The following is a 25,194-nucleotide window of genomic DNA, read 5'->3' as shown; positions in this document are numbered from 1 at the left end:
TTGCTGCGGTCAGGAAGGCGTGAGGTGACCACTGCAGGGGTCCTCCTTTTAAGTCCCCTGGGCCACCCCAAGCCCTGCCCAGCCCCTTTGGCCCTGCCTAGTTGGAGAAGCCTGAGAGCCACCCTCCCCTTTTTCCGAGGACCTTGAGCGATAAGTGGGGTCAAGCCCCTCTCACAGGCTGGCCTGGCTCTTGGCCCGGGATGCCCCAGCCCCTGAGAAAGGGGCAGCTGCTCTGATGCCATGTCACCCCTAAGACTTGGCAATACCTGGCATCCCAAAGGCTCTGTGGGCAGCGTCAGCACCCCAGCCGGGAGCCTGGGCCCTGCAGAGCCCAGTCTGGGCGGCCTTTAGCCAGTCCCAGGGGCAGGGACCCGGCGCTGCCAGGGAGGAATCCCAGCTCCTAACCAGAGGCAGTCCCACCTGGGGACGCCTCCAGGACAGTGACCATACGCTGCAGGTTCTTAGTAAAGAGTGTTTTCAACCCAATATCACTTACAAGTAAAGTAGCCTACACATGCCCTGGGTCACCCAGAGGGTCACCTTCAAACCACCTCAGCCAAGCAGCTTCTGAGTATAGGTCAGGCTGTGTCAAGGTCAGGTCCCACCAGCAGGTTCTAGGTGGACAGACAGGCTGACAGGCTGTCGCGCACTGAGCTCTGGGCTCCGAATCTCTTTCTGTGGTAACTCAGTTTGAGGAATGAGCCACTGTAGATAGCTCCGTGTCCTATAAATGGGGTGTTGATTCCACACCATTAAACGACGCACAAGGAAACAGAACAGAAACGATGCTGATGGTCCCAGAACAATGAGAGAAGGAAGGTGTACGTAATAGGGGGGTGACGCATTTGCCGCAAGTAGGGGCTGAATGACCTCTTAGCAGCAGCCCCTGGTGTAGGCGCTGGATGCTCACATGCACACAGCACAGGGCACCCCTGTCCTCATGGGGCCGAGAGCCTAGGGACAGAGACAGACGCCAGAGGGACAGGAATGTGATGTCGGGAGCCCCATAGTCCAGGCAGTTAAAGGAGAGTGCTGCTGTTCTGGAAGGTGCTCTGGGCCTCAACCCTGAGCCGGTTTATAGAGGAAGGTGGGCCGGGAAGGAGTCTCCTCTTGAGGCCTCCGGGCGCTGTGCTCCCCCGGGCCGGGCCGGGGCACCCCGGGAGCAGCTGGCCAGTGAGCGGCACAGGGTCACTGCCCCCGACTGGAACTGCATCGGCCTGGAGGTTTGGTCGTGATCTGTGGAAGCGCCGTGTGCGCTCAGCACGGGCTTCGTTCCCAGTGCTCCCCGGGGTGGGGTGGGGCAGGGGCTCTGCCCGGGGGGACAGGGGTGGGCGGGCTCCCGGAGGGCCCCCAACTGTGGGGACGGGCTGAGGCGCCGCGTTTCCAGGGTCGCAGGGAGCCAGCGGCGGGGTGCTGAGCGCTAACCGGGTCTGAGCTTCCTGATCCCTCTGGCTGTGTGTCCCCCACCCCCGGGGCCCAGCTGGGGGCCAGCCCTGGGCGTGAGGGTGAGCGGTCCGCAGTGAGCCCAGGGTTCCGGTTCAGGCCAGGGCCATCCACATTCGCTCGGCTTCTCTTCTCTTTTTTCCCTTCCCTTATTCCAAGCAGGGAGCCAAGCCAGTTGGATTTTCCTTGCCTCAAGGACTTTCCAGAACAGACGATGAGTCCCTGGCTCTCCGGGTCTGCTGGGAAACTCAACCCGGGCCCACTGGCGTGTAGGGGGAATCCGGCCTCAGATGCTTCTGGAAGGGGAGGGAGAGCTCCCCCGACCCGGAGGTGAAGGCGGGGTGTGCGCCTCTGCGCGGGGGCGCGGGGGGCTCCTACTCTGACAGAGAGCCAGGCCCCGGGCGAGCGAGGGGTCTGTCGGCGACAGTGCCAGCCCGCTGCCCGCCCGCAGCCAGTCCTCATTCTCGGCCACACTCGGGGCTCCCCGGGGTGAGGGGGCCGGGAGCAGGGCCCTGGCGGGGGGGCGGGGGACAGAAGCCCGGCACTGCTCTGGCTCGGCCCCTGGAGGCGCCGCCGGCAGGCCGAGCCCATCGCGGCTCCTGCCTGCCACACGGGGCCATGCGCCCGGAGGGGCGCTCGGAAGCCACGGGCGGCGACGCAGGACTCAGAGGTTGCTCGGGCTGCCCGTGTGGCTTTCAAGGTGCCAGCGTCACCGTGTGGCCTCTCGCTTGGCCACACGCAAAGGGGCCCCTGGGAAGCCCAGACATGGATTGGGTTCCCCTTCCTCAGTGGGCCCAGAGAGGCTGGTCCAGGCCGGCGACGCCACTAGGAGTCGCAGCCACGTTAGCACAGGCCGGGCGCCACCTCGCCGGCAACAGGAAGCGGCCGCCGATTGTGAGACAGTTGCCACTGTCAGACATTAACACGTGAAAACATCTTGTCTGAGAAATGATCACATACGTCCAGGGCAGCGGGGGGCTCACGGGTTAGCACCTGCCTTCGGTTCAGGTCATGGGCCCAGGGGCCTGGGCCCCAGCATCGCGTGGGCTGTCAGCTTGCTGAGGGGCTTGCGCCTGGGCCCCCCCGGGTTCCTGACCACGCCGGGAGCCTCTTAAGAAACTGGGTGCCTCAGCTTTGGCTCACGGTGTGGTCCCAGGGTCGAGTCCCGCATCGGGCTCCCCACAGGGAGCCTGCTTCTCCCTCTGCCTGTGTCTCTGCCTCTGCCTCTGTGTCTCTTATGAATAAATAAAATCTTTAAAAAAAGAAAAGAAACTCATTGTCCTCCTAAATCCACAGAGTCCCTCTAATAGAAAAATCTTAAAACTGACATTTCTTGCATGCCCCTGTGTAGAGCTGAGAGTCACCTTACTACAAGGAGCAAAAGGAGGGGACGTCTGGGTGGCTCAGCAGTTGAGTGTCTGCCTTTGGCTCAGCCTGCTTCTCCCTCTGCCTCTGTCTGCCTCTCTCTGTGTCTCTCATGAATAATAAATAAAATCTTTAAAAAAAAAAAAAAGGAGCAAAAAGAGGAGTGGGCTGGGGAAGGAGCAGCAGCCCAAATGGCCCAGTGAGGGAACGGTATGTAAATTTTGGGGTGCTTATGATGTGCAACACCGCTCCTGATACAGCCGAGAACACAAGTGAATCACAAACCATTGGGCTGAGCGAAAGAACCCAGATACAAAGACAACGTACAGTATGGTTCCATTTATAGAAATTTCTAGAACAGGCAAAACTTATGGTGAAAGTAATAGGAACAGTGGTTGCTGGTTACTCCAGAGAAGGGGGAACTGGAAAGGGACATCGGGAAATTTCTGGGGTGACGGCATCTTGTTTCTTGGCTGTGGTGTTGCTACACTCTGGTGTGCGCCTCTATGTACATGTATAGACTCATCCCTCTGTTCGCTTAAGCTCTGTGTGTCTCATACGTAAATTATACTTCAATATATCTTATTATTAATCAAGAGAGTTGGGATTTGACCTCCTGAAAGGCAGGTCTTGGAGAAGAGGGGCCCCGTTACCTACGGAGACTAACATCGAGGTCCAGCCCCGAGCAACGCCGCAGTCTGAGTCGCCAGCGCGGAAGGAAGCCCGGGCAGGGCTGGGCAGGGCTGGGCAGGACCCGGGGCTGGGCAGGACCCGGCCCCCCACGGCGACGCCCGCCAGGAGCCAGAGCCGGCCGCTCCCTCGCGCTCCTGCAGGCCCCAGCGGTCCCCATGCCCATGCTGGGGTTCCCCGCGCGCACGTGGACCGGGTCGCCCCGAGCAAATCTCACTAAGCCACAGCTCTTCCAGGAGGGGTTCCGGCTGCCCACGTGCAAGCAGGCGCCCGGGGCTGGGGCGCTCGGGGACCCCGGGGCTGGGGCGCTCGGAGGCCCCGGGGCTGGGGCGCTCGGGGGGGCTGGGGCTGGGGCGCTCGGGGGGCCCGGGGCTGGGGCGCTCGGGGGGGCCGGGGCTGGGGCGCTCGGGGACCCCGGGGCTGGGGCGCTCGGGGGGGCCGGGGCTGGGGCGCTCGGGGACCCCGGGGCTGGGGCGCTCGGGGGGGCCGGGGCTGGGGCGCTCGGGGGGGCCGGGGCTGGGGCGCTCGGGGGGCCCGGGCTGGGGCGCTCGGGGACCCCGGGGCTGGGGCGCTCGGGGGGGCCGGGGCTGGGGCGCTCGGGGACCCCGGGGCTGGGGCGCTCGGGGGGGCCGGGGCTGGGGGCGCTCGGGGAGCTCGGGGCTGGGGCGCTCGGGGGGGCCGGGGCTGGGGCGCTCAGGGGGGGCCGGGGCTGGGCCTCGGGGGGGCCCGGGGCTGGGGCGCTCGGGGGGGGGCCGGGGCTGGGGGCGCTCGGGACCCCGGGCTGGGGCGGCTCGGGGGGGCCGGGGCTGGGGCGCTCGGGGACCCCGGGGCTGGGCGCTCGGGGGGGGGCCGGGGCTGGGGCGCTCGGGGGGGGCCGGGGCTGGGGCGCTCGGGGGCCCGGGCTGGGGGCGCTCGGGGACCCCGGGGCTGGGGCGCTCGGGGGGGGGGCCGGGGCTGGGGCGCTCGGGGACCCCGGGGCTGGGCGCTCGGGGGGGGGGGCCGGGGCTGGGGCGCTCGGGGAGCTCGGGCTGGGGCGCTCTGGGGGGCCGGGGCTGGGCGCTCGGGGGGGGGCCGGTGGCTGGGGCGCTCGGGGGAGCCCCGGGGCTGGGGCGCTCGGGGGGGCCGGGGCTGGGGCGCTCGGGGGGGCCGGGGCGTGGGGCGCTCGGGGACCCCGGGGCTGGGGCGCTCGGGGGGGCCGGGGCTGGGGCGCTCGGGGACCCGGGGCTGGGGCGCTCGGGGGGGGCCGGGGCTGGGGCGCTCGGGGAGCTCGGGGGCTGGGGCGCTCGGGGGGGCCGGGGCTGGGGCGCTCGGGGAGCTCGGGGCTGGGGCGCTCAGGGGGGCCGGGGCTGGGGGCGCTCGGGGGACCCCGGGGCTGGGGCGCTCGGGGGGGGGCCGGGGGCTGGGGCGCTCGGGAGCTCGGGCTGGGGCGCTCGGGGGGGGCCGGGGCTTGGGGCGCTCGGGGGGGGCCGGGGCTGGGGCGCTCGGGGGGGCCGGGGCTGGGGCGCTCGGGGGGTGGGCCGGGGCTGGGCGCTCGGGGAGCTCGGGCTGGGGCGCTGGGCGGGGGCCGGGGCTGGGGCGCTCGGGGGGGGGCCGGGGCTGGGGGCGCTCGGGAGCTCGGGGCTGGGGCGCTCTGGGGGGCCGGGGCTGGGGCGCTCGGGGGGGCCGGGGCTGGGGCGCTCGGGGACCCCGGGCTGGGGCGCTCGGGGGGGGCCGGGGCTGGGGCGGCTCGGGGGGCCGGGGCTGGGGCGCTCGGGGGGCCCGGGCTGGGGCGCTCGGGGACCCCGGGGCTGGGGCGCTCGGGGGGGCGGGGCTGGGGCGCTCGGGGACCCCGGGGCTTGGGGCGCTCGGGGGGGCCGGGGCCTGGGGCGCTCGGGGAGCTCGGGGCTGGGGCGCTCAGGGGGGGCCGGGGCGGGGGCGCTCGGGGGGGCCGGGGCTGGGGCGCTCGGGGACCCCGGGGCTGGGGCGCTCGGGGGGCCGGGGCTGGGGCGCTCGGGGACCCCGGGCTGGGGGCGCTCGGGGGGGGCCGGGGCTGGGGCGCTCGGGGACCCCGGGGCTGGGGCGCTCGGGGGGGGCCGGGGCTGGGGCGCTCGGGGGGGCCGGGGCTGGGGCGCTCGGGGGGCCCGGGCTGGGGCGCTCGGGGACCCGGGGCTGGGCGCTCGGGGGGGCCGGGGCTGGGGCGCTCGGGGACCCCGGGGCTGGGGCGCTCGGGGGGGCCGGGGCTGGGCGCTCGGGGAGCTCGGGGCTGGGGCGCTCTGGGGGGCCGGGGCTGGGGCGCTCGGGGGGGGCCGGGGCTGGGGCGCTCGGGGGACCCCGGGGCTGGGCGCTCGGGGGGGGCGCTCGGGGGGGCCGGGGCTGGGGCGCTCGGGGGGCCCGGGGCTGGGGCGCTCGGGGACCCCGGGGCTGGGGCGCTCGGGGGGGCCGGGGCTGGGGCGCTCGGGGACCCCGGGGCTGGGGCGCTCGGGGGGGCCGGGGCTGGGGCGCTCGGGGAGCTCGGGGCTGGGGCGCTCAGGGGGGCCGGGCTGGGGCGCTCGGGGACCCCGGGGCTGGGGCGCTCGGGGGGCCCGGGGCTGGGGCGCTCGGGGAGCTCGGGGCTGGGGCGCTCGGGGGGCCGGGGCTGGGGCGCTCGGGGGCCGGGGCTGGGGCGCTCGGGGGGCCGGGGCTGGGGCGCTCGGGGACCGGGGCTGGGGCGCTCGGGGGGGCCGGGGCTGGGGCGCTCGGGGGCCGGGGCTGGGGCTCGGGGGGCCGGGGCTGGGGCGCTCGGGGGGGCCGGGGCTGGGGCGCTCGGGGGGCCGGGGCTGGGGCGCTCGGGGGCCGGGGCTGGGGCGCTCGGGGGGGCCGGGGCTGGGGCGCTCGGGGAGCTCGGGGCTGGGGCGCTCGGGGGGGCCGGGGCTGGGGCGCTCGGGGGGCCCGGGGCTGGGGCGCTCGGGGGGCCGGGGCTGGGGCGCTCTGGGGGGCCGGGGCTGGGGCGCTCGGGGGGGCCGGGGCTGGGGCGCTCGGGGAGCTCGGGGCTGGGGCGCTCGGGGGGGCCGGGGCTGGGGCGCTCGGGGGGCCCGGGGCTGGGGCGCTCGGGGGGCCGGGGCTGGGGCGCTCTGGGGGGCCGGGGCTGGGGCGCTCGGGGGGGCCGGGGCTGGGGCGCTCGGGGAGCTCGGGGCTGGGGCGCTCTGGGGGGCCGGGGCTGGGGCGCTCGGGGGGGCCGGGGCTGGGGCGCTCGGGGAGCTCGGGGCTGGGGCGCTCGGGGAGCTCGGGGCTGGGGCGCTCGGGGGGCCCGGGGCTGGGGCGCTCGGGGGGGCCGGGGCTGGGGCGCTCGGGGGGCCGGCAGCGGGGCCCCGGCCAGGGCGCGTCGGAAACGCCAGCGAGAAGCGGGAGCCGGGACATACCCGCGGCCGCCGGCTTGGCCGGAGGAACTGCCGGGCCCGGAGGTGCGCGCTCATCCCGGCCCCCGGCGGAGGCCTAACCGCGCGGGGCGGAGGAGCGCGGCCCCCGAGGGAGGGACGGCGCGGCCCGCGGGCTCCTTCCTCGGGGTCTGGGGTCTGGGGTCGCGGGGGGCGGGAATGGGGCGGAGGGGGGGAGGGGAGCGGAGGGGCGCGGCCCCGGCCCCGGCCGCCGCGGGTGCTCGAGCGGCCCTCCCCGCCCCCACCTCAGCTGCGCGCGTCTCCAGACGGCCCAGACCGCGGCCGGGGCGCGGGGGGCGCGGGGGGCGCGGGGGGCGCGGGGGGCGCGGGGGGCGCGGGGGGGGCGCGGGGGGCGCGGGGGGGGAGCGGGGGGGCGGGTCCCCCGCGCGACGTCCGCCCCGAGGCCCCGCCCCGCCCCGTGCGCCCCGCGTGCCCTGCCGCCCGGGCACCTGGACGCCGGGTTCCCACCGCGGCCGCGCGGGTGGAAGGTCCGCGTCAGGCCGCCCCGCCGCGTGTCCCCGGGGCCCTGGAGGCTCGTCGGTGCCGGGACCCGGGACTCGGGACTCGGGACTCGGGACTCGGCGGGCGCCCCCGGGGCCGGGCCCGCTGCTCCGCTGGTGCCTGCGCCTCGACGGCCTCGGAGCTGCGCTTGGCGCACCCCGCGGCCCCCACTCAGCAATGCTGAGGATGACTCCTTCGCTGGTAGGAATGGACACTTTACCTTTTTTTTTTAATTTGCTCTTTTTAAAAAATATTTACTCTTTTTTTAAATTTACTTTTACCTTTTTTCTTTTTTTTTTTTACTCCCTCTCCTTTCCCCGTGTAAGCTTCCTGAAGGGAGGAGAAATTTGGTTGCTTTTCCTTTGCTCCACTTCACTATGGGCCTAGTAAACTGGGCTCAAAAGGATAAAGGGGCTTGCGTGGGCAGCCTGGTCTCGCTGAGGGCCGTCGTCTGCCCCTGTTCTGTCCCCGGCTTTTCTGTCTGATAGTGTGGCCATCCCTCACCGTCATCAGACTGTCTTCTAGAATGTGAGAAAGGCATCAGGAGGAAATTCAGGAAGGAGTACAGAGGATCAACCAGCATGGATCGTGTGTTAGGCCTGGTCCTAGCTCAGACGGGCCATGCGCTGCGGAATGTGGGATCCATACCACAGGCATCCTCATTTCACATACTTAGAAACAAAACCAGAGGGATCCCTGGGGAGCGCAGTGGTTTGGCGCCTGCCTTTGGCCCAGGGCGCGATCCTGGAGACCCGGGATCGAATCCCACGTCGGGCTCCTGGTGCATGGAGCCTGCTTCTCCCTCCGCTTGTGACTCTGCCTCTCTCTCTCACTGTGTGCCTATCATAAATTAAAAAGAAAGAAAGAAAGAAAGAAAGAAAGAAAGAAAGAAAGAAAGAAAGAAAGAAACAAAACCAGAGAGGCCCCGTAACCTGCCCAAGTCCACACAGCCGTTTTGTGCTGAGACCTGTACCGCAGAGCATGCCACCGTCATCAGTGCAATGGAAATTAAAAGCAGCTATGAGATAATCATTTTCCTTGTGTGTTTTGTGGGGCTCACACTGTACCTGGCAGGCTCACCCTCAAATTTCTCCTTCCCCAGTTTCCCAAGTGTTGAGAAAGGGCCCCACTGCCTGCCCTGTCGCCCAAGCCAGAAGCAGGCTCCCTGCCCACCCCCACCCCCTACTCCCCATTTCCTGTCTGATCCAGCCTCCCCTGGGCTCTCAGTGGGGCCATGGCTCCAGGTTGCCACATGCTCGATTCCAGGGGTCCATGGCACCCGTCAAACCCAGCCTCCTGTGAACAGGCAGCAGGAAGCTTGCCCCTCTGAGCCATGCTGCACATTAGCCCAGGTGATGGCCCCAGATATTGAAGGGAACCTTCATGGAAGCTTCTTGGCCATCCCCAGGACCAGGAGGGGCATCCTCAGCCCCCTGGCCATCCGCACCTGGGTCCTCACACCTCCTGCCTCCTTGACCCCACTGCCCAGGGGTTTTGAATAACTAACAGGCCAACTAAACTTCCTGCCCAAGGTCCTCCGGCCCATGGCTGCCCAGGCCTGGCTTCCTTCCTGGAAGACAAAGCCCAAGTTTTCTGAGCCCTTCCCTGTGGCTGTGGGTCAAGGGCCACTTTGTTTGGCCCTACCTTTGCCCTTGACCCAGACCTAAGCTCAACCATGGGCCACAGCTGTTGCTGTCCCAGGCCTGATGCCAGCCCTGCTCTGGCACATCCTACCTACTCGGGCACATGCCCAGGAAAGGGATTGTCACCTCAAGGTTTGCTGATAATAGTTTGTTGGATATAACGGGGAGCTCCCCAGGCAGGCGCCCCACACCTCCCTGACCACGCACCATGGCCTTCCTCTGGCTCCTCTCCTGCTTCGCCCTCCTGGGCACAGCCTTCGGTGAGTTTGGGGCAAGCAGAGGCCAGGAAGGATGTCTCTGCTCCCCGTCAGCCCCTGAGGCCAGAAGGGCAACAGGGTCCCTGCTCCCCGTGCAGTTGCACACGGTGGTGTGAGCCTGAGTGGGTCTCTCTCCCCACCTGAGCCTCAACAGCTGGGAGGATTGGACTGGACTAGCCAGCAGGAGGCCTCCAGGAGGAGGTGGGCCTTCCTGCGACTGACCCAAGAGGCCTCGTACCCTGGGCAAGGGACAGGGAAGACAAATCCAGTGGGGGCAAAGAGTCTCAGAACAGCTAGGGGCTCCCAAATGGGTGCAGAGGGTGAGCAGGTGGGCAGGTGTAGCTTGGCCACCACCAGCGCTTTGGAGCCCTTGAACCCAGCACTTTTAAACTTCTGTTCACTGAGCGCTTACTATGTGCCAGAAAGAGAGCAAGTTCCTGCTTTGCCTGCTTAGTCTTCTTGCATCCTTTTTTTTTTTTTTTTTAAGAATTTATTTATTTGAGGGATCCCTGGGTGGCGCAGCGGTTTAGCACCTGCCTTTGGCCCAGGGCGCGATCCTGGAGACCCAGGATCGAATCCCACGTCGGGCTCCCGGTGCATGGAGCCTGCTTCTCCCTCTGCCTATGTCTTGGCCTCTCTCTCTCTCTCTCTCTGTGTGACTATCATAAATAAATAAAAATTAAAAAAAAAAAAAGAATTTATTTATTTGAGAGAGAGAGAGGGAAAAAAATGAGTAGGGGAGGGGCAGGAGGAGAGGAGAGAAGCAGACTACCTGTTGAGCCCAGAGCTCAGTGCAGGGGTGGGGTGCCGATCTCACAGCCCTGAGATCATGACCTGAGCCTGAAATCAAGAGTCGGATGCTCAACAGACTGAGCCACCCAGGCGCCCCATCTTCTTGCATCCTTATCCCAACTTTGTGAGGTTAGGCAGCAGCTGTATGATCCCCTCTGCGCAGAGGGGGGAATGATGAGAATGCTCAGCCAGGCGGCACGGGGCTGGGTTTCAGACGTGCAGAGCCCTGCCTCCAGCCCATGCTGGGGCCCTGCCACCACCTCTCAGCCCACCTGTTGGGCTTGTCTGGGCTGAAGCACACGTCAGACTGAATTTCCCTGGGGTTCCTGGGAGAGTAGGACCTGGGCAGGGAGCCCGCTGCCCCCACCCTCCACCCCTTACCTCACACCCCCTCCAGGCTGCGGGGTCCCCACCATCCAGCCGGTGTTAAGTGGCCTGTCCAGGATCGTCAATGGGGAAGACGCTGTCCCGGGCTCCTGGCCCTGGCAGGTGTCCCTGCAGGTGAGGGGGTTTTCTGTATGTGAGTGGGGGACACACTGGGGTATGAGCCAGGCTGGGGGCTACTGGTGTCCAGGTAGGCCTGACCCTCCCCGTCTCCCTCCAGGACAGCACCGGCTTCCACTTCTGCGGGGGCTCCCTCATCAGCGAGGACTGGGTGGTCACGGCCGCCCACTGCGGGGTCAGGTGAGGCCCCAGGGTCCCCAGGAAATCCCTTGGTAGGGGGGCGACTCAGAACTGAGGGCTGGACCTAGGACATCCTTGTTCCTCACTTTCCTTCTTTCAGAATGTGTAGAAAACCCTGCTGGTCTCCCAAAGTCACCAGGAGGGAAACACCTGGTGGGCTGTAGGTGCAGTTGTTTCGGGGGCAATGACTGATATTTTGAGCTCCCATCTCTGAGCACGTGCACAAAGGGACAGACCTGTACCCTGCACCCCAGCAGGCCCCACCGCCTCACAGCAGGAACCCCCTCCCTTCTCTGGCCCTCTCCAGAACCACCCACCAGGTTGTAGCCGGGGAGTTCGACCAGGGCTCAGATGCTGAGAGCATCCAGGTGCTGAAGATCGCCAAGGTATGGTGGCCCTGGGGTGACCCCAGGCACAGCAGGCCCTCGGGAGTGCACAGCCCGGGCTGAGGCCTGAACACCCCCAGCTGCTCCCAACCGCCCCGGCACCCCACTGGGACGGGGCGGAGCAGAAGGCAGCGTGTCCAAGGTCCACATCTTGGTCCCGGCCCTGACCTCTGGCTCCTGGGGCCGCAGGAGGTGATCTGGGGTACCCTGGTGCCCGGTCCGCCCCCCCGGCCTCCTCCCAGCCCCCCATCGCCGCAGCTGTCCACCCCACCCCACAGGTGTTCAAGAACCCCAAGTTCAACATATTCACCATCAACAACGACATCACCCTGCTGAAGCTGGCCACGCCCGCCCGCTTTTCTGAGACCGTGTCCGCCGTGTGCCTGCCCCAGGCCACCGACGACTTCCCTGCCGGGACCCTGTGTGCCACCACTGGCTGGGGCCTGACCAAACACACCAGTGAGTGACCTCCAGCTGGGGGAGGGGGGCTGGAGAGCGGGGCTCTGGCTGCTGACCACCCACCCTGCCCTTCCAGATGCCAACACCCCCGACAAGCTGCAGCAGGCGGCCCTGCCCCTCCTGTCCAACGCCGAGTGCAAGAAGTTCTGGGGCAGCAAGATCACCGATCTTATGGTCTGTGCGGGTGCCAGTGGCGTCTCCTCCTGCATGGTATGGCCTCCTGGACTCACCTGGCACCCCCTTCCCTCCCAGCCTGGGGTGGGTTCAAGCGAAAGTCTTGGCTGGAGAGAGGAGATGGAGTAACACACAGGCCTCTTTGGAGGGCCTGACACTCTCTCCTTGGAATTCATGCTTAACCAGTTGTAAACACCGTTAGCTCTCCCGGCCGATCACCAACGACCTCAATGGACGGATGCCCGAGCAGGGGGCTCTGGTCTTAAAACCCACCACACTGCAAAATTCCATTGAAATCAGGGACTGAGCAAATGGTGCCCCTGGAGCAGAGCAGTACGCAGCCTGGGTAGTGGAGTGTGGTGCCCAGGTGTCCGCAGATGGGGTCGGACAGCCCTTCTCCCTCACCACGGCTCCACGGCCAGGCCGGCACCAGCCAGGCTTCCTTCCTCTCAATCAAACCAGCTTTATCAGGTCTCTATTATAGGGCCCAGGCGATGGCCCAGACTCGCAAGGGCATAAACCACAGAAGTTGCTGCGCGGTCATTCTTTCATCCCCCTCCAGTACTGGTGTGCTGGGTGTCTACTGGCTGTCAGGCTCTGGACTGGGCTCTGGAATAAGGTCCAGGGGCCCCTAGGGCCAGGCCACCTGGGCTGCTGGATCTAAGCCTCCTCCCCTCTCCCTGCAGAGTGACTCTGGTGGCCCCCTGGTCTGCCAGAAGGATGGAGCCTGGACCCTGGTGGGCATCGTGTCCTGGGGCAGCAGCACCTGCTCCACCTCCACTCCTTGCGTGTACGCCCGTGTCACCAAGCTCATACCCTGGGTACAGCAGATCCTGCAAGCCAACTGAGTCCCCCACCCCCACCCTGACCTCTCTGCAGACCCTGCTTCCACAAAGTCTCCATAAAGCAATAAAAGATACATTGATGATGTCTCCTGTGTTGGGGCCGCTGAGACCACATTCTGCTCTTGAACTTGTGTCTTCACTGGGACAAATGGCAGGGGGTCCTTGGCGGGGGGGCCCTCTGTAGTCTTGCTCCTAAGAGATGAAGTGGGACCTTGGTCCCCCCCACCCATCCGTGCCCCAGGGAGTGGGCAGGGAGCGGGCATCTGGGGCACAAGCCAGCTGCTGGCTGCACGCACCTGTGGTTCCAAAGAACCTTCCCAGGAGCAGCACCTGGGCTGCCTCTTTCCCAGGCCTGCACAGGAGCCAGGTGCTTCTCAGCCCAAGGCCACATGATAAGGACAGGATGGCGGGGCAGGCCGCAATTGGTGGGCTGGGGGATATAACAGGGGTCCTTTGGGCAGACCCTATCGCATCTCCGAAGCCACACACCATGGCCTTTCTCTGGGTTGTCCTTGGCTTTCTTCTCTTTGGCAGCAGCTCAGGTAAGCGCAAGGTTCAGGCAGGCCTGGCGGACCCAGATCAAGCCTCTCCCACCCCTGGCCCCCACAGCCCAGAAGGGCCAAGTCCTCACACTCCCAATCACCCACCCCGGCTGGCCTCACAGCGTCCCTTCTCAGGCCCCCTTGGGGCCTCTCCTCCGCTCCCTGCTCCTCCTCTGCCTAGAGGTCCCTCGGGCCCCTCAAACTCAACTGGACCTGCTGGACCTGCCTCATCCTGGTCTCCTCCATCCACCCAGAAGCTGGGGGTCGTCCAGGTTCCTCCATCATCTGCATCTGTCCCTGAGCCGTAGGAATCCTGCCTGGGGAATGTGTCCCTGCCCTTCTGTCCTCCGGGTGGAGTAGCACTCTGGCTCCGCCGACCTGCTCCTGCTGCAGGGACAGCCCTGGGGACTCAAGCAGGACATCCCAACCCCAGGCCCCAGACCCCTGGGTTTGGAGCTGGAGGGATGCTCCTCTCGGGGCTCCTGGTGGGGCGGGGAGCTGGCTACCTGGGTCTTCGGACCCAGCTGTCTGGCTCTAGGCCCCAACTCCAGATGCCCCCGGCCTCAAGGACCCTCCTCCACAAGGGCACCGAAGGCAGCGGCCGGCTGGGTGGGGAGGGGCTGAGGGCCCTGCAGCGGCCAAAGCTCTGGGGGCTAGGTGGCCACAGAAGCCTGAAGTGCCGGGTCTTCCCCCCTGGCCCCCTTGCGGCATCATCCGCTGACCAGCTGCTCTGTCCCTGGTCCCCAGGCTGTGGGGTCCCTGCCATCCACCCCCAGCTGAGTGGCTTGTCCCGGATCATCAATGGAGAGGATGCTGTCCCCAACTCCTGGCCCTGGCAGGTGTCCCTGCAGGTGAGGGGGAAGCCGGGCGTGGGGGGCTTCGAGTGGGAGGCGTGTGGCAGGAGGCAGGGCTGACTGCGCCTCCTCTCTCCCAGACTAGCTCCGGCTTCCACTTCTGCGGGGGCTCCCTCATCAGCCAGCACTGGGTGGTCACGGCCGCCCACTGCGGGGTCAGGTGAGGCCAGCACCGGGGGTAGGCGCCCCCGGGGGCGGGAGCAACCTCACTCCTTCCCCAACAGCCCCTCCAGGCACTGCGAGCTGGCAGGAGGGTCTAGGCAGGTGGCAGCTGGGGAAGGAGCTCCTATGTCCCGCTACAGGCAGGGCCGCGGCCCTGGGAGACAATCCCCGCCCTGTGCCCCCCCGCCCCCCAGACCCCAGCCTGGTCTGGTCCCGGAGGCGGCCCCCGTGGGGGCGAGTGGCTGTCACCTCAGCAGGCACTCTTCCCGGGCACCCCTCCGAGGTGGCCAGTGCCTGAGCACCCTGTCTCTCCAGGAAGAGCCACCTGGTGGTGGCTGGGGTGTCTGACCACAGCTCTACGGAGGAGGCCGTGCAGGTGTTGCCCATCGCTGAGGTACTGAGGCTCACGGCAGGCTGCCCGGGGGTGGGGGGGTGGGGGGGTAGTGGGGGGCCCTCTGCTCAGGCCTCACCCCTCAGATTTCTCAGTCCAGAACCTTCTTTCTCGAGTCCTAAAGCTCCTTTACAAATACTGAAGGAGGTCCTTTCCGATTATAAAGTTAAGTTTTGCTCACTGAGGAAAAGCACAAAAATGTAAAAACTACCTACCACCAATGTGTCAAACGCCAGCTTGCAGGGACTGTGTCTGCAGCTCCATCTGCGTTCCTTTCTGGGCGCCCGCCCCCCTTCCATCTCCCCTGGAAGATGAAGAGCCCCCGCCCCGTGTCCCCAGGTTTTCGAGCACCCCCTGTGGGGCCAGGATCTGGGCCCCTACGACATCGCGCTGCTGAAGCTGGCCGCACCCGCCCTGCTCTCGGCCACCGCGTCCCCCGTGTGCCTGCCCAGCGCCAACGCCAGCTTCCCCGCGGGCTCCCTCTGCGCCACCACGGGCTGGGGCAGGACCCGGTACAACTGTGAGTGTCCCGGGGGCTTCCGGCAGGCAGGCTCCTTCGGCTCCAGTGCTGAAGCCCAAGCACGTCCACTGCGAGTCATAAATCTATTTCTTTAAAAAACCCTCTTAATGAAAAAGCTACCAGACAAGAGTAGAGATGAGCAGAAATACTCTGCTGAAGACGAACCGGCTGAGAAACAGCCAAGTACCAGCAAGCCTCGCCCCCGCCGCCTTGCACCGGGGCCCCTGTCGCCCCATCCCCGGCCCCAAGTGCTCCCCACACCCGAGGACAGTGGCTGTGTTGAGCCGCTCAGGCGTCCGGGTGCAGGGGGTGGGGGCCCCCCTCGGTCCCCGGCTGCTGCCCGCCCGCACTTCCCCTGCAACGTCGTCCTCGCTGCTCCTGCCCAGGCCCCAGCTCCCCTGCTGGCCCTTTACCAGGACAGGAGCGGCCAGGGGAGGGGGCTCCCTCCTGTGCCCCCCGAGTGGCGGGCCCCCGCGGTGTCCCCGGCCCAAGGGTGTCAGCTCCCTTCCCTGGGGGATCGCGGCCCCCCAGCGTCTCCCAGGGCCCAGGCCGCACGGAGGCGGGGGGTGGGGAGGTGGGGGGGTGGGGGCTGGTCTCAGCTGCCCGGCGGGAGCCGGGCGCCCAGAGCCGGGGGCACCATCCGAGCACCGGGGCCGCAGGCGCTGTTCTCCGGTCCCAGGGCCGCGGCAATGGCCAAGGACTAGGACCAGGCAGGGGAGGCGGGGTCCCCGGGGGGGGGTGTCCTGATCCCCCCGGCCGGCTGTGTCCCCGCAGCCAACAAGACGCCCAACAAGCTGCAGCAGGCGGCCCTGCCCCTCCTGTCCAACGCCGAGTGCAAGAAGTTCTGGGGCAGCAAGATCACCGACCTGATGATTTGCGCCGGTGCCAGCGGCGTCTCCTCCTGCATGGTAGGCCCGGCTCTGCCCTCCCTGCCCTCGCCCTGCCCTGCTCAGGCCCTGCTGGGGTCGGGAGGGCGGCTCCTCTCTGCGGCACCTGCTCCCCTGGCCCAGGCCAGCTGCCCTGGCTGGGCTGGTGTGGGGCTCCTGGGGGCGATGGCGTCCTCCCGCCAGCCCCCCTGAGCTCGACGTGTCCAGCCCGATGTGAAGACGCCGGCCCGGTCAGGGGGTTAGCCCGCTGCCCCAGGCCCTCCGGGAGCAGGTGACAGCTGGGGCTGCCATGGGGCCACAGCTGGGGGCTCCTGCCCGCTCCCCGTGCCCACACTACGCTGGTCATTTCCCTGCACAGAACCTGGGCTGGGGCAGGTCGGGGCACACCGGGGTCCTGGCACCCCGCTTCGGCCTTGGAAACGAGTCCCTTCTCCTCCTGCAGGGTGACTCTGGTGGCCCCCTGGTCTGCCAGAAGGATGGAGCCTGGACCCTGGTGGGCATCGTGTCCTGGGGCAGCGGCTGGTGCAACCCCTCCTCACCAGGGGTGTACACCCTTGTCACCAAGTTTATTCCTTGGGTTCGTGAAATTCTGGAGGCCAACTGAACCCTGTCCTATCCACTTCTGAAAAATGCAAATAAAACCCCCAAGAGCAACCACATGCCTCTTCTTTGTCTCTTCACCGGGGTGCGGGGGGTGGGAGGATGGCTGCCTTCACCAGGGTCCCCTCTGTGGAGTTCGGAGCCGAGGGCTGACAGATCCTACCCTTTCTGCATAGAGGTAGGGAGAGTGAGGCCAAGTCCCATGCAGGACAGTCAGAGCCAGGAGCAGCACCTGGGTGCCAGACATACCCCGAGAGTCTGGGGAGGACACACTCACTGATCCAGGGCAGGGGCCCTCTGTGCCCCCACACCCCAACCTGGAGGCCAAGTCTACATGTAGTTCAAATAAGAGAAGTCTCACAAGCCGAAACAATGAGCTTCTAAGAGCAAAGTTCCGAGTGAAGCCGGTGAAAGCGAGTTTAGGAGGGACGAGCGTCCCCAGTGGTGCCTTCAGTGGGCCTTGGAAGGCGCGGCCGCAGAGCAGAGCCCAGCAGGCTCCCGGAGGCGCTGCGGTCCGCACTGGCTTCCCTCAGGCCTCGCCGCCCTCCTCGGCCGCTGCGCTCAGGTCCTGCTGTTTGATGTTGGCTCAACTTCTCTCCAGCAGCCTTGGCTCCCAAGGTCTTGGGGCCACTGGCAGACCTGCCCCCACCTTGCAGAAGATGCCTGGCCGGGCCCTGTTTCTCGGGGCTTTGGTTTTCTCCTGAAGGGACCCAATCTTTCTTCAGCGTCCTGAGAAGCCACCCACAGCTTCACCACACACCCCCTCAATCTGCTGCTCCTACCCTGTGGTTCCCAGAGCAAGGACACACCTGCCCACATCCATGAACCCTCCTGGCTCTCACACCTCTTACACCGGAGGCTTTTCATTTTTAAATTTTTATTTAAATGTAGACTATTAGTCAAATGATTGGAAAATCAATAATGAAAAATAGTGTTTTAGAGTTTTTCTCCTGGTATAGTGGCGCTTGCGCTGCAGGGGGCTGGGGACATGGCACTCCTGTGGCACCAGACTCAGCTCAAGGGGTTATCTGAGGCCATGTGGGTCGAGGGGCCTCTGTGCCCAGGCCTAGCCCCCAGCGTACTCAGGGAAGACCACCAGCCCACTCCTCAGCCTCGGTTCCTGCGGGCCCAGCTCTGCTTGAGCTCCTCTGAGGAGACACCATCCCATATCCTGCCCCATCATAAATATGTACAAATCCCTGCACAGTCTGGGGCACCAGGCCCAGGCAGAGCTGGGGTGCCTGTCCCCATGCCTGCAGCACGGCAACCCTCTCAGGGCAGGTGCCCTGGGCAGCTGGGACCCTCGCTGCCCTACTCCCCTGACCCCCATCCCTCTGGTCATCTGCCCTCAGGCAGCAGCCAGCTGGCCCAGGACCCGGCGGAACTGCTGAGTGCTGTGCCCTAGCTCCTTGACCCTGTCCACCATGTCCTGAGCAGCGGCAGGCGAAGGGTACTGCAAGGCAGCGGCCTTGGTGGTGGCAACAATGCCACGCAGGAGGTCACACAGCAGGTTGCTGTAGTGGGTCACCTGGCTGCGCACGTCGGCCGCCTTGGCCTGCCGTGACAGTGTGTCCCCAATGAACACCAGCTTGTGGGCACTGAGGATGACGAACTTGCTGTGTGCCACGAAAATCTTGGGGGGCTGGTTGGTGGCCACGGCGGTAAAGAAGGCATCCACCGCATTGGTCAGGGTGGTCAGGTTCGCCTCGCACTGCTCCAGGTAGAAGAGCAACAGCTGCCGGTCCGAGGGCCCCAGGCTGCCTGTCCGCCCTGGGGCCAGGGGCTGGGCTGGGGTCCAGTTGGCCAGGTCATGGTCTATGGGCCGTGACACTTCCTGCTCCAGTCGCTCAAACTGCTTCAGCTGGGGCGGAAGGAAAGCAGAGTGAAAACCGCAGCCACACAGCCCAAAGGAAATAAAGGGCTGGCTCCCGGCAGGAGTGTGTGACACAAGCCACCTCCATGCTACAGGCAGAGCACCAGCCTCCCTGAGAGTCTCCCTGTAGCTTCTGCTGATCCCCAAAGATATGATTCCATCTATGTAAGATTTTTGAAATAACAAAACGATGGAAATGGAGACCAAATGAGCAGTCGCAGTGGTTAGGGATGTCGGTTTCTTGGTCTGGGTGCTGCTGTCTATTTACTTAGGATGCTACCACTGTGGGAAACGGGGTGAAGGGTACCCAGGACAGTTTCGTACTCTCTCAGCAACTCCCTATGAATCTATATATACTTTAAAATGAATCAAAAAGAAAACCACATTTTGTTTTTAACATAGATGTTATAAATAAATTAAACAGGGGCGCCTGAGTGGCTCAGCTGGTGAAGCATTCCCCAGGTCATGATCTTATGGGATCCAGCCCTGTGTCTAGCTCTGTGCTCAGTGGGAGTCTGCCAGGATTCTCTCCTCGCTCTGCTCCTTCCCCCACCTGTGCTTGTGCGCACACTCTCTAAATAAATTTAAAAAAAAAAAATCAAATACACCAAGCAGAAAAAAGGATAGCTGTCACCTGGAATCCCATGCACTCAGACGTTGCCATGAAATATAATCTGATGAAATATAATCCTGGTAAATTATCTTTTAGAATGAAACACTAAAGTATTTAGTGTTGAAATGATGTAATGTCTCCAAAATGGTTTGTGGGGCAAGGGTGCCAGATAACCAGGTTAGCAGTTGTGCTGAGAGGGGTTGGGGGTGGGTGAGTGGTAGCCAGGGGACTGCCTTCTTTAATTTTATAAAGGTATTCAATTTCCCGTAATAAAAACCTTAAACAGAAGAAATATAGGAGAAGCTATAGAAATATAGCTTAGTTGGTAGAGCATGTGACTTGATCTAAGGGTTGTGAGTCTCAGCCCCATACTGGGTGCAGACTTAACATCTTTTAAAAAGACTTAAAATCTTAAAAAAGACTTAAAAATCTTTTTAAAAAATGAAGAAAGTTCACAGTATTTGTAAAACTTCAGAAAACAAAATTCACAAAAACAAATGGTGACTATTCTTCAAGATGCTTTCCTTTAAACATGAATATTCCTATCTCCTTTTTAATTAGACTAGACACATAGCACATGTGCCCCCAGAACATGGGAGTTACGGGACCCACCCACCTCGCAGTCAAAAACCTGTGTGTAACTTCTGAAAAGGCCAACTACTAATCCCTGGAAGCCTTACCAATAACACAAATAGTTGATTAACACCTATTTTGTACTTTACATGTATCATATACTGTTTCCTTACAACACGGAATTGTTTCAGTATTTCCACACTACGTGGTTCATCTCCAAGTTTTTTCAAACTGCCCTCATCTCCAATACATTTATTGGAAAAAATCCAGATATAAGTGGATCCATGCAGTTGAAAATCCATGTTGTTCTACAGTCAACTGAATGTTCAGTATTTTATAACCGACTTCTAGCCCTTACCAACAGGTCATACTGTCAGCCAGTAGATATAAATGCAGGGGGGAGGAGAATTTCCACTCCTGGCAGCCCCTGCCTCAGGAGTCATCCCTCTGATCTCATGTTCACTTCCCCAGACCTGGTTCTGACCAGGCGACTGAGTGGCTGTGACCAGCTGTGCATGGGCTCAGGGACAGACACTCACTCAATTCTCACACTGACCCTGGGATGGACACAACTATGACCCCTACCTTACACAGCTGGGCAAGCTGTGTGTGGCTTTGTGGGTTCAGGTGTGAGCCACGGGTTCTCACTTATGTCATCCTTCCCCTCGTCCAGGGGGAGGGTGGGGTGCAGGAAAACGCGATGGGTCATATTTCTGTGCTTATTTTGTGCTAGTGTGTAATTTAACTTTTTATCATCTTCATAATCAGAATAAAACTATCTTTTTTAAAAAAAATTATATATTTACTTGAGCAAGAAAGAGAGAGAGAGAGCACAAGCAGTGGGAAGTGGTAGAGGGAGAAACTGAGTCTTCTGTGACCAGGGAGCCCGCCATGGGGCTTGACCACAGGACCTGGGATCATGATCTGAACCAAAGGCAGATGCTTAACTGAGCCACCCATGTGCCCCTAAAACTACCTTATTTCTTGAAAGGAAAAAAAAAATCCCTTTCCCATTCTCAAATGATCTAAAGTATGAAGAAAATTCTACATCTGCAGATAAACACAGCAGTACCATTATAAGAAGGGAAACTGGGTTCAATGTGAACATACAACAAGAGATGTTATGTGGCCTTTAACAACAGCTTATGAGGAATGATTAATGCTATGGAAAAACCTTGAGATGAAAGCAGACGTAAATATTCACAAAGTATCATCTCAAACACAGGAGAGAGGCTGCCCTGGAGGCCCGAGCAGAGCTACAAACCAGCCCCCGTGCACTGCGCCCAGTCTTTTATATGCTTTTCTGTATGTGTTCCCCCAAAACTCACATATAAATCCACCCAACACATAGATTGCCGTGCGGCTGAGCAGGGAGGGGTGGCAGGCCCCCTGCAGACAAGCCACCCGAGCCCAGGGACGCCGGTGAACCACGCACCCTTACCTGCTGGAGCTCCAGCTGGCCCTTCCCCTGCCTCATGATGTTGCCTTTCTCCAGCAGCTCCTTCTGGGTCTTCTCAAACTCTTCCTTCCCCTGGAGGCAAGGCACAAGGACCCTGCTGAGCTAGGAGCCCCCTAGGCCTGGTGGAGCTTGGGGCCTCAGAGGTGGCCACCAGGTGGCACTGCAGGCCATGCTCAGGCTCTGGCTGGCAGGCACCAGGCCCACAGTGGGGATGGCTTCAGATGGGGAGAGGAAGGGGGAGGGGGAGGGGAGGGGGAGGAAACAGTGGTGGCTGCAGCTCCTCTCCAGCTCTTCTCTGGGCCCCTTTCACCAAATGACAGCCCAGGAAGGGGCTGGGCATACTCCATGTGGCCAGACCATTCTCCCTGCCCCAGCTCCTACACCAGAAATCACATTCCAACCCTTCCCCTTGGCATTACAGGGCCTGTTCACCCATTTCTGACCACTTGGCACCTGCTAATCCTCGGCACCTGCTGATCCTCAACCTGGCATGGTCCTTCTTGGGGCACTGAGTTGGCACCCAGGTCTCAACTCTACTTCCACCTTTCCATCTCCTTGCTTTATTTATTTCCCCTCACCTGGAACTATCTTTGTCTTTGCTTATACTTAAAAATCTATCTCCCCAAACAGAACATAGCCACTTTTGCCCTGGAGAAGCGCAGCCCCTGCAGGTGCTCAGGAGCCATCCTTGGCTGGCACTGCAGGGCCCTGATAACATGGCCATGTTGGTCCAAAGGCCTGAGGTCGGTCGAGGAATGGGTTTGGGCGGGTGTGGGGGGGTGCATCTGGACTGGAAGGTCAGAGAGTGGCATGGGGACTCACTGAGACCTACTGGGGCCCAAATTCTCTTTTGGCCACAAGAACCCTCAGTGTGGAGGGGATCAAGGTCCCTATGACAGGGGTAGCAGAATTAGAGAGCTGAGAAGGCCAGAAGGCTGCCCTAGAGTATTCCCTGGGGGAGACAGGGCAAGGTAGGCACTTACCTGCAGGTGGACATAGTCGTAATCCTCCATCCAGCCCCCCTCACTGTTCTCATACTGCCCGTCCGGGGAGTCCTGGGAGGTGAACTTAGGGGGTGAGGGCAGAGGCCGGGACTGGATGCTGCTGGCCTTGTCAATGGGATTGGGGTGCAGGGGACCACCTCCCTCAGGCCCTGGCCCAGGGGCCTTGGTCCGTCTAAAGAGCAGCGAGGCATTGCCATGCAAGAAGGAGGCCAGCTGCTTGGCATCCTCGGGCACAGCCCGTGAGCAGGCTACCAGGCGGTCCAGGTCTTCGGGAGTGGCCCCTGGGGCTCCCCGGCCACTGTCGAGGGCCTGACCATGGGCCACCAGTGTCTGGTACACATCCTCCATCTTCTGCAGTTGCCGGCTAAGCTTCGCATGCAGCGTGCGGTCAGAAGTGTGGGCAGCGTTGCCTATGGCGCTGCGGGCAAACTCCAGCAGCTCGTGGACAGCCCCCTGGACAGCAGCCACAGCAGCCCGCAGGTCCTGCAGCAGTGGCTCCAGAGGCTCGGAGGTGCTACGCCAGCTCCCGCACCCGCTGACGCTGCCTGCCAGGTCCAGGAGGTGGGCTACGGTGGCACTCACGCCCTGTTGCAGCCGTGCCAGGGCCTCCACCGCCACCTCCAGCTCCAAGGGCTCACGGCCCGGCACCGCAGCCTCCAGGGAGGAGGCTGACTGGCTGCTGCGTGTGCTCCCTGTACTGGAGGCCGACAGGCGCTTGGCATCCATCGGGGCCTCTCGTTCTGCTGGCGGTGGCACTGCGTACACATTGTCGTCAGCCACGCCACCATCAGCAGCCTCAGGAGGAAGACGCTCACGGGGCACGTCATAGAGGGCGCCGGGACCAGGCCGTCGCAAGCCAGGGGGCACATCATAGAGGTCAGGAGCAGGGGGAGGCACATCATACACATCCTCAGCCAGCAGGGAGTCCGGAGGGGGTGCAGCAAGGACCAGCGGGTGGCGGGTCGGGTCAAAGGGCTTGGCCTTGGCAAAGGCAGGGGGTACATCATAGGTCTCTTCACGCAACAGTGGGCCATCAGGCACATCCTTGCTCACTGATGGAGGGACATCATACACCTGGGGGGCAGAGGAATGGTTAAGGCTGCCTGTCCACCCGCCCACCCAGGGCTTTGGGGTAGGACCCAGGCACACATACAGGCATGGCGCAGGTGCAGCATCCGTCAACAGTTCTTATCCACACAAGTTACTGCAAAGAGCCCAACTCTGGAGCTAGATCAGAGTTCAAGATCCCGGCTCCACTGCTTGCTAGCTGTGTGACTTAAGGCAGGTGACTCACCTCTCTGTGCCTATCTGCTCGGCTGTAAGACAGGAGAACTCTCTCACAGGTTAGTTGTGAGGATGACACGAGTTCATTCACTGTGCAACTACAAACGCTTGGTGAGAGGAGAGCTGTCATGCCACCACCACCGTCATCACCCCTTGCGTATTCTCTACTCTGTGGCAGGAACCTGGCTGATCTGTGTATTCTATTCAGGGTGACAACACCCTGGTTCACCTGGGACAGTCCTGGTTTGAGCCTGGTGCCCCCTCATAGTGACTGGTCCCCTTTCACTCTTAGAAGTGTCCTGCTTTGAATGATCAATTCTGTGGTAGCCTCCTGGCTAATACCCTGTGTGATCCTCTCAAGAGCTTGCTACAGAAGGTCCACAGGCCTTTTATAGATGAGGCTGAGGCTCAGAGGACCACTCAGTTTCCACTTCTGTCACAGAGAGTAAGGGGCACAGCTGGTGCCTGCAATCCAGTCTCTTGCTGCCACCAGGCCTGGAGACGTGGGTCCCCGCCCCACAGCACACATTCAGTCAAACCTGAAGCCTGTGTAGACATCAGGCCCCAGCATCCCAAATGCTCACCGCATGGTGGTTAGTCAATGGCAGGCCTTTCTCCACACTGGGGGGCACGTCATACACGTCCAGTGATGGATCCCGGCCATTAGGACCCTTGACGGCCATGGGGGGCGTGTCATATACCTGAGGCAGAAAAGGTGCAGTGATACAGGTGCCAGGGCCACCTGAGGGGACAGGAAGAGCAGAACCCCACAGTACCAACCCGAGGACCACCCTGCCCAGGGCAGAGAAAGCCCGGCTCCCTGAGCAGGGCCAGGCCAAAAACCCCCAGCTCTTAGATCCAGTACCTACCTCTTGGCCATACTGGCTGGGAAGCAGCCCCCGAACAGGGGGCACGTCGTAGATGTCCTGTGGCCCCGGGGCTAGCAGGTGGCGTGGGATGTCGTACTCGTCCTGCTCTGGCTGGGAGGCCTCAAACACATATCCCTGCCCCACACGGGTGGGTACCACTACCTGGGGGCAGACAGCCAACTGTCACCAACCTGTCACCACCAGCCTGGACACCAACTTCCAGGACCCATCAGATCCCCAGGGGAGAGTCTATACCCGCAGGAGGTAGGCGAGGCACACAAGGGGGGTTGTTTCCAAGAGTGGGCGTTGAGTCCAGGGAGAGGCAAGGATATTCTCATCCCTTTGTATTCTTGCCCTTTCTTCAATGTGATACAGGGTCTGGGGTGCACTAGAACCCCCAGGGTTTTCTTACAGGCATCTGGTTCTGGCCAGGAAATGGCAGTGGTCTATACCTGGATGAGCTGGAGAGTCGCAGAGGAGGGTCCATGGGGACTGACAAAGAGGGTCATCCCTGACTGGGATGGCCCTGCCTGACAACACCTCCACACTGCACCCTCCTCAGAAAGGCTGCCCAGCAAGGGGCCTCCCCAACTGCGGGACCCAGCAGTCACCTCCTGGCTTTAGGACAGAGATGACAGTGCCAGGCTGTGCCCTCCTTAGGCTGGAACTAGATATGGCCTGCAGAAGGTCCCAACAGTTGGGGCCTGGGGCTTCCAGAAGGTGGTACCCTACCCTCCTCATCAACCAAGCACATCCTGGGGACACTCCTGAAGGCAGGGCCACCAAAGACTCTCCCAGACCTCAGGGCCAGATCCTGGGCTATTCTGGAAAGTTGAGTGTGGGTGTGAGGGAGTGGCCAAGACTAGAACCAACATCCCCACGCTCCCCAGCACACCACACGCACATGGCAGCCAAGACCACCACTAACCCAA

At 63.3% G+C, this 25,194-nt stretch overlaps 3 protein-coding genes across 6 annotated transcripts in view; 2 read left to right on the top strand and 1 right to left on the bottom strand.

The window, feature by feature from the left end:
* The first annotated feature begins 9,182 nt into the window (after window positions 1-9,182).
* LOC121499706 (chymotrypsinogen 2) lies at window positions 9,183-14,557 on the top strand. Its single transcript, XM_041770697.1, has 7 exons — window positions 9,183-9,294; window positions 10,481-10,584; window positions 10,688-10,767; window positions 11,075-11,153; window positions 11,432-11,612; window positions 11,689-11,822; window positions 12,473-14,557. Exons 1-7 carry the CDS (start codon window positions 9,243-9,245, stop codon window positions 12,632-12,634), a joined length of 792 nt encoding a protein of 263 aa, XP_041626631.1. The 5' UTR covers window positions 9,183-9,242; the 3' UTR covers window positions 12,635-14,557.
* On the top strand, window positions 13,122-15,262 carry LOC121500961 (chymotrypsinogen B2-like). Its single transcript, XM_041773049.1, has 5 exons — window positions 13,122-13,173; window positions 13,921-14,024; window positions 14,108-14,187; window positions 14,505-14,583; window positions 14,920-15,262. The coding sequence occupies exons 1-5, from the start codon at window positions 13,122-13,124 to the stop codon at window positions 15,193-15,195; spliced, it is 591 nt and encodes a 196-aa protein (XP_041628983.1). The 3' UTR covers window positions 15,196-15,262.
* A 2,185-nt stretch (window positions 15,263-17,447) lies between these two features.
* The window catches only part of BCAR1 (BCAR1 scaffold protein, Cas family member), a 36,061-nt gene continuing 28,314 nt past the window's right edge, over window positions 17,448-25,194 (bottom strand). For all 4 annotated transcript variants that reach the window (XM_041770694.1, XM_041770693.1, XM_041770695.1 and 1 more), the window contains exons 3-7: window positions 24,263-24,424; window positions 23,978-24,094; window positions 22,089-23,183; window positions 21,088-21,177; window positions 17,448-18,448 (exon numbers count right to left, since the gene is read on the bottom strand). In XM_041770694.1, the coding sequence (XP_041626628.1) occupies window positions 17,936-18,448; window positions 21,088-21,177; window positions 22,089-23,183; window positions 23,978-24,094; window positions 24,263-24,424 (1,977 nt within the window). In that variant the 3' untranslated portion in view covers window positions 17,448-17,935. The remainder of the gene's footprint in view (window positions 18,449-21,087; window positions 21,178-22,088; window positions 23,184-23,977; window positions 24,095-24,262; window positions 24,425-25,194) is intronic.

The sequence above is a fragment of the Vulpes lagopus genome, chromosome 10 (assembly GCF_018345385.1).
Source record: "Vulpes lagopus strain Blue_001 chromosome 10, ASM1834538v1, whole genome shotgun sequence".
Lineage (NCBI taxonomy): Eukaryota > Metazoa > Chordata > Mammalia > Carnivora > Canidae > Vulpes > Vulpes lagopus.
This window is presented reverse-complemented; position numbering and strand designations above follow the sequence as displayed.

Coding starts and splice junctions, on each gene's coding strand:
- LOC121499706 (XM_041770697.1), top strand. CDS start 9,243: ATGGCCTTCCTCTGGCTCCTCTCCTGCTTCGCCCTCCTGGGCACAGCC. Junction 10,585..10,687: donor CCTGGCAGGTGTCCCTGCAG/GTGAGGGGGTTT, acceptor GTCTCCCTCCAG/GACAGCACCGGCTTCCACTT. Junction 10,768..11,074: donor GCCGCCCACTGCGGGGTCAG/GTGAGGCCCCAG, acceptor GGCCCTCTCCAG/AACCACCCACCAGGTTGTAG.
- LOC121500961 (XM_041773049.1), top strand. CDS start 13,122: ATGGCCTTTCTCTGGGTTGTCCTTGGCTTTCTTCTCTTTGGCAGCAGC. Junction 14,025..14,107: donor CCTGGCAGGTGTCCCTGCAG/GTGAGGGGGAAG, acceptor CCTCTCTCCCAG/ACTAGCTCCGGCTTCCACTT. Junction 14,584..14,919: donor AGGTGTTGCCCATCGCTGAG/GTACTGAGGCTC, acceptor CCGTGTCCCCAG/GTTTTCGAGCACCCCCTGTG.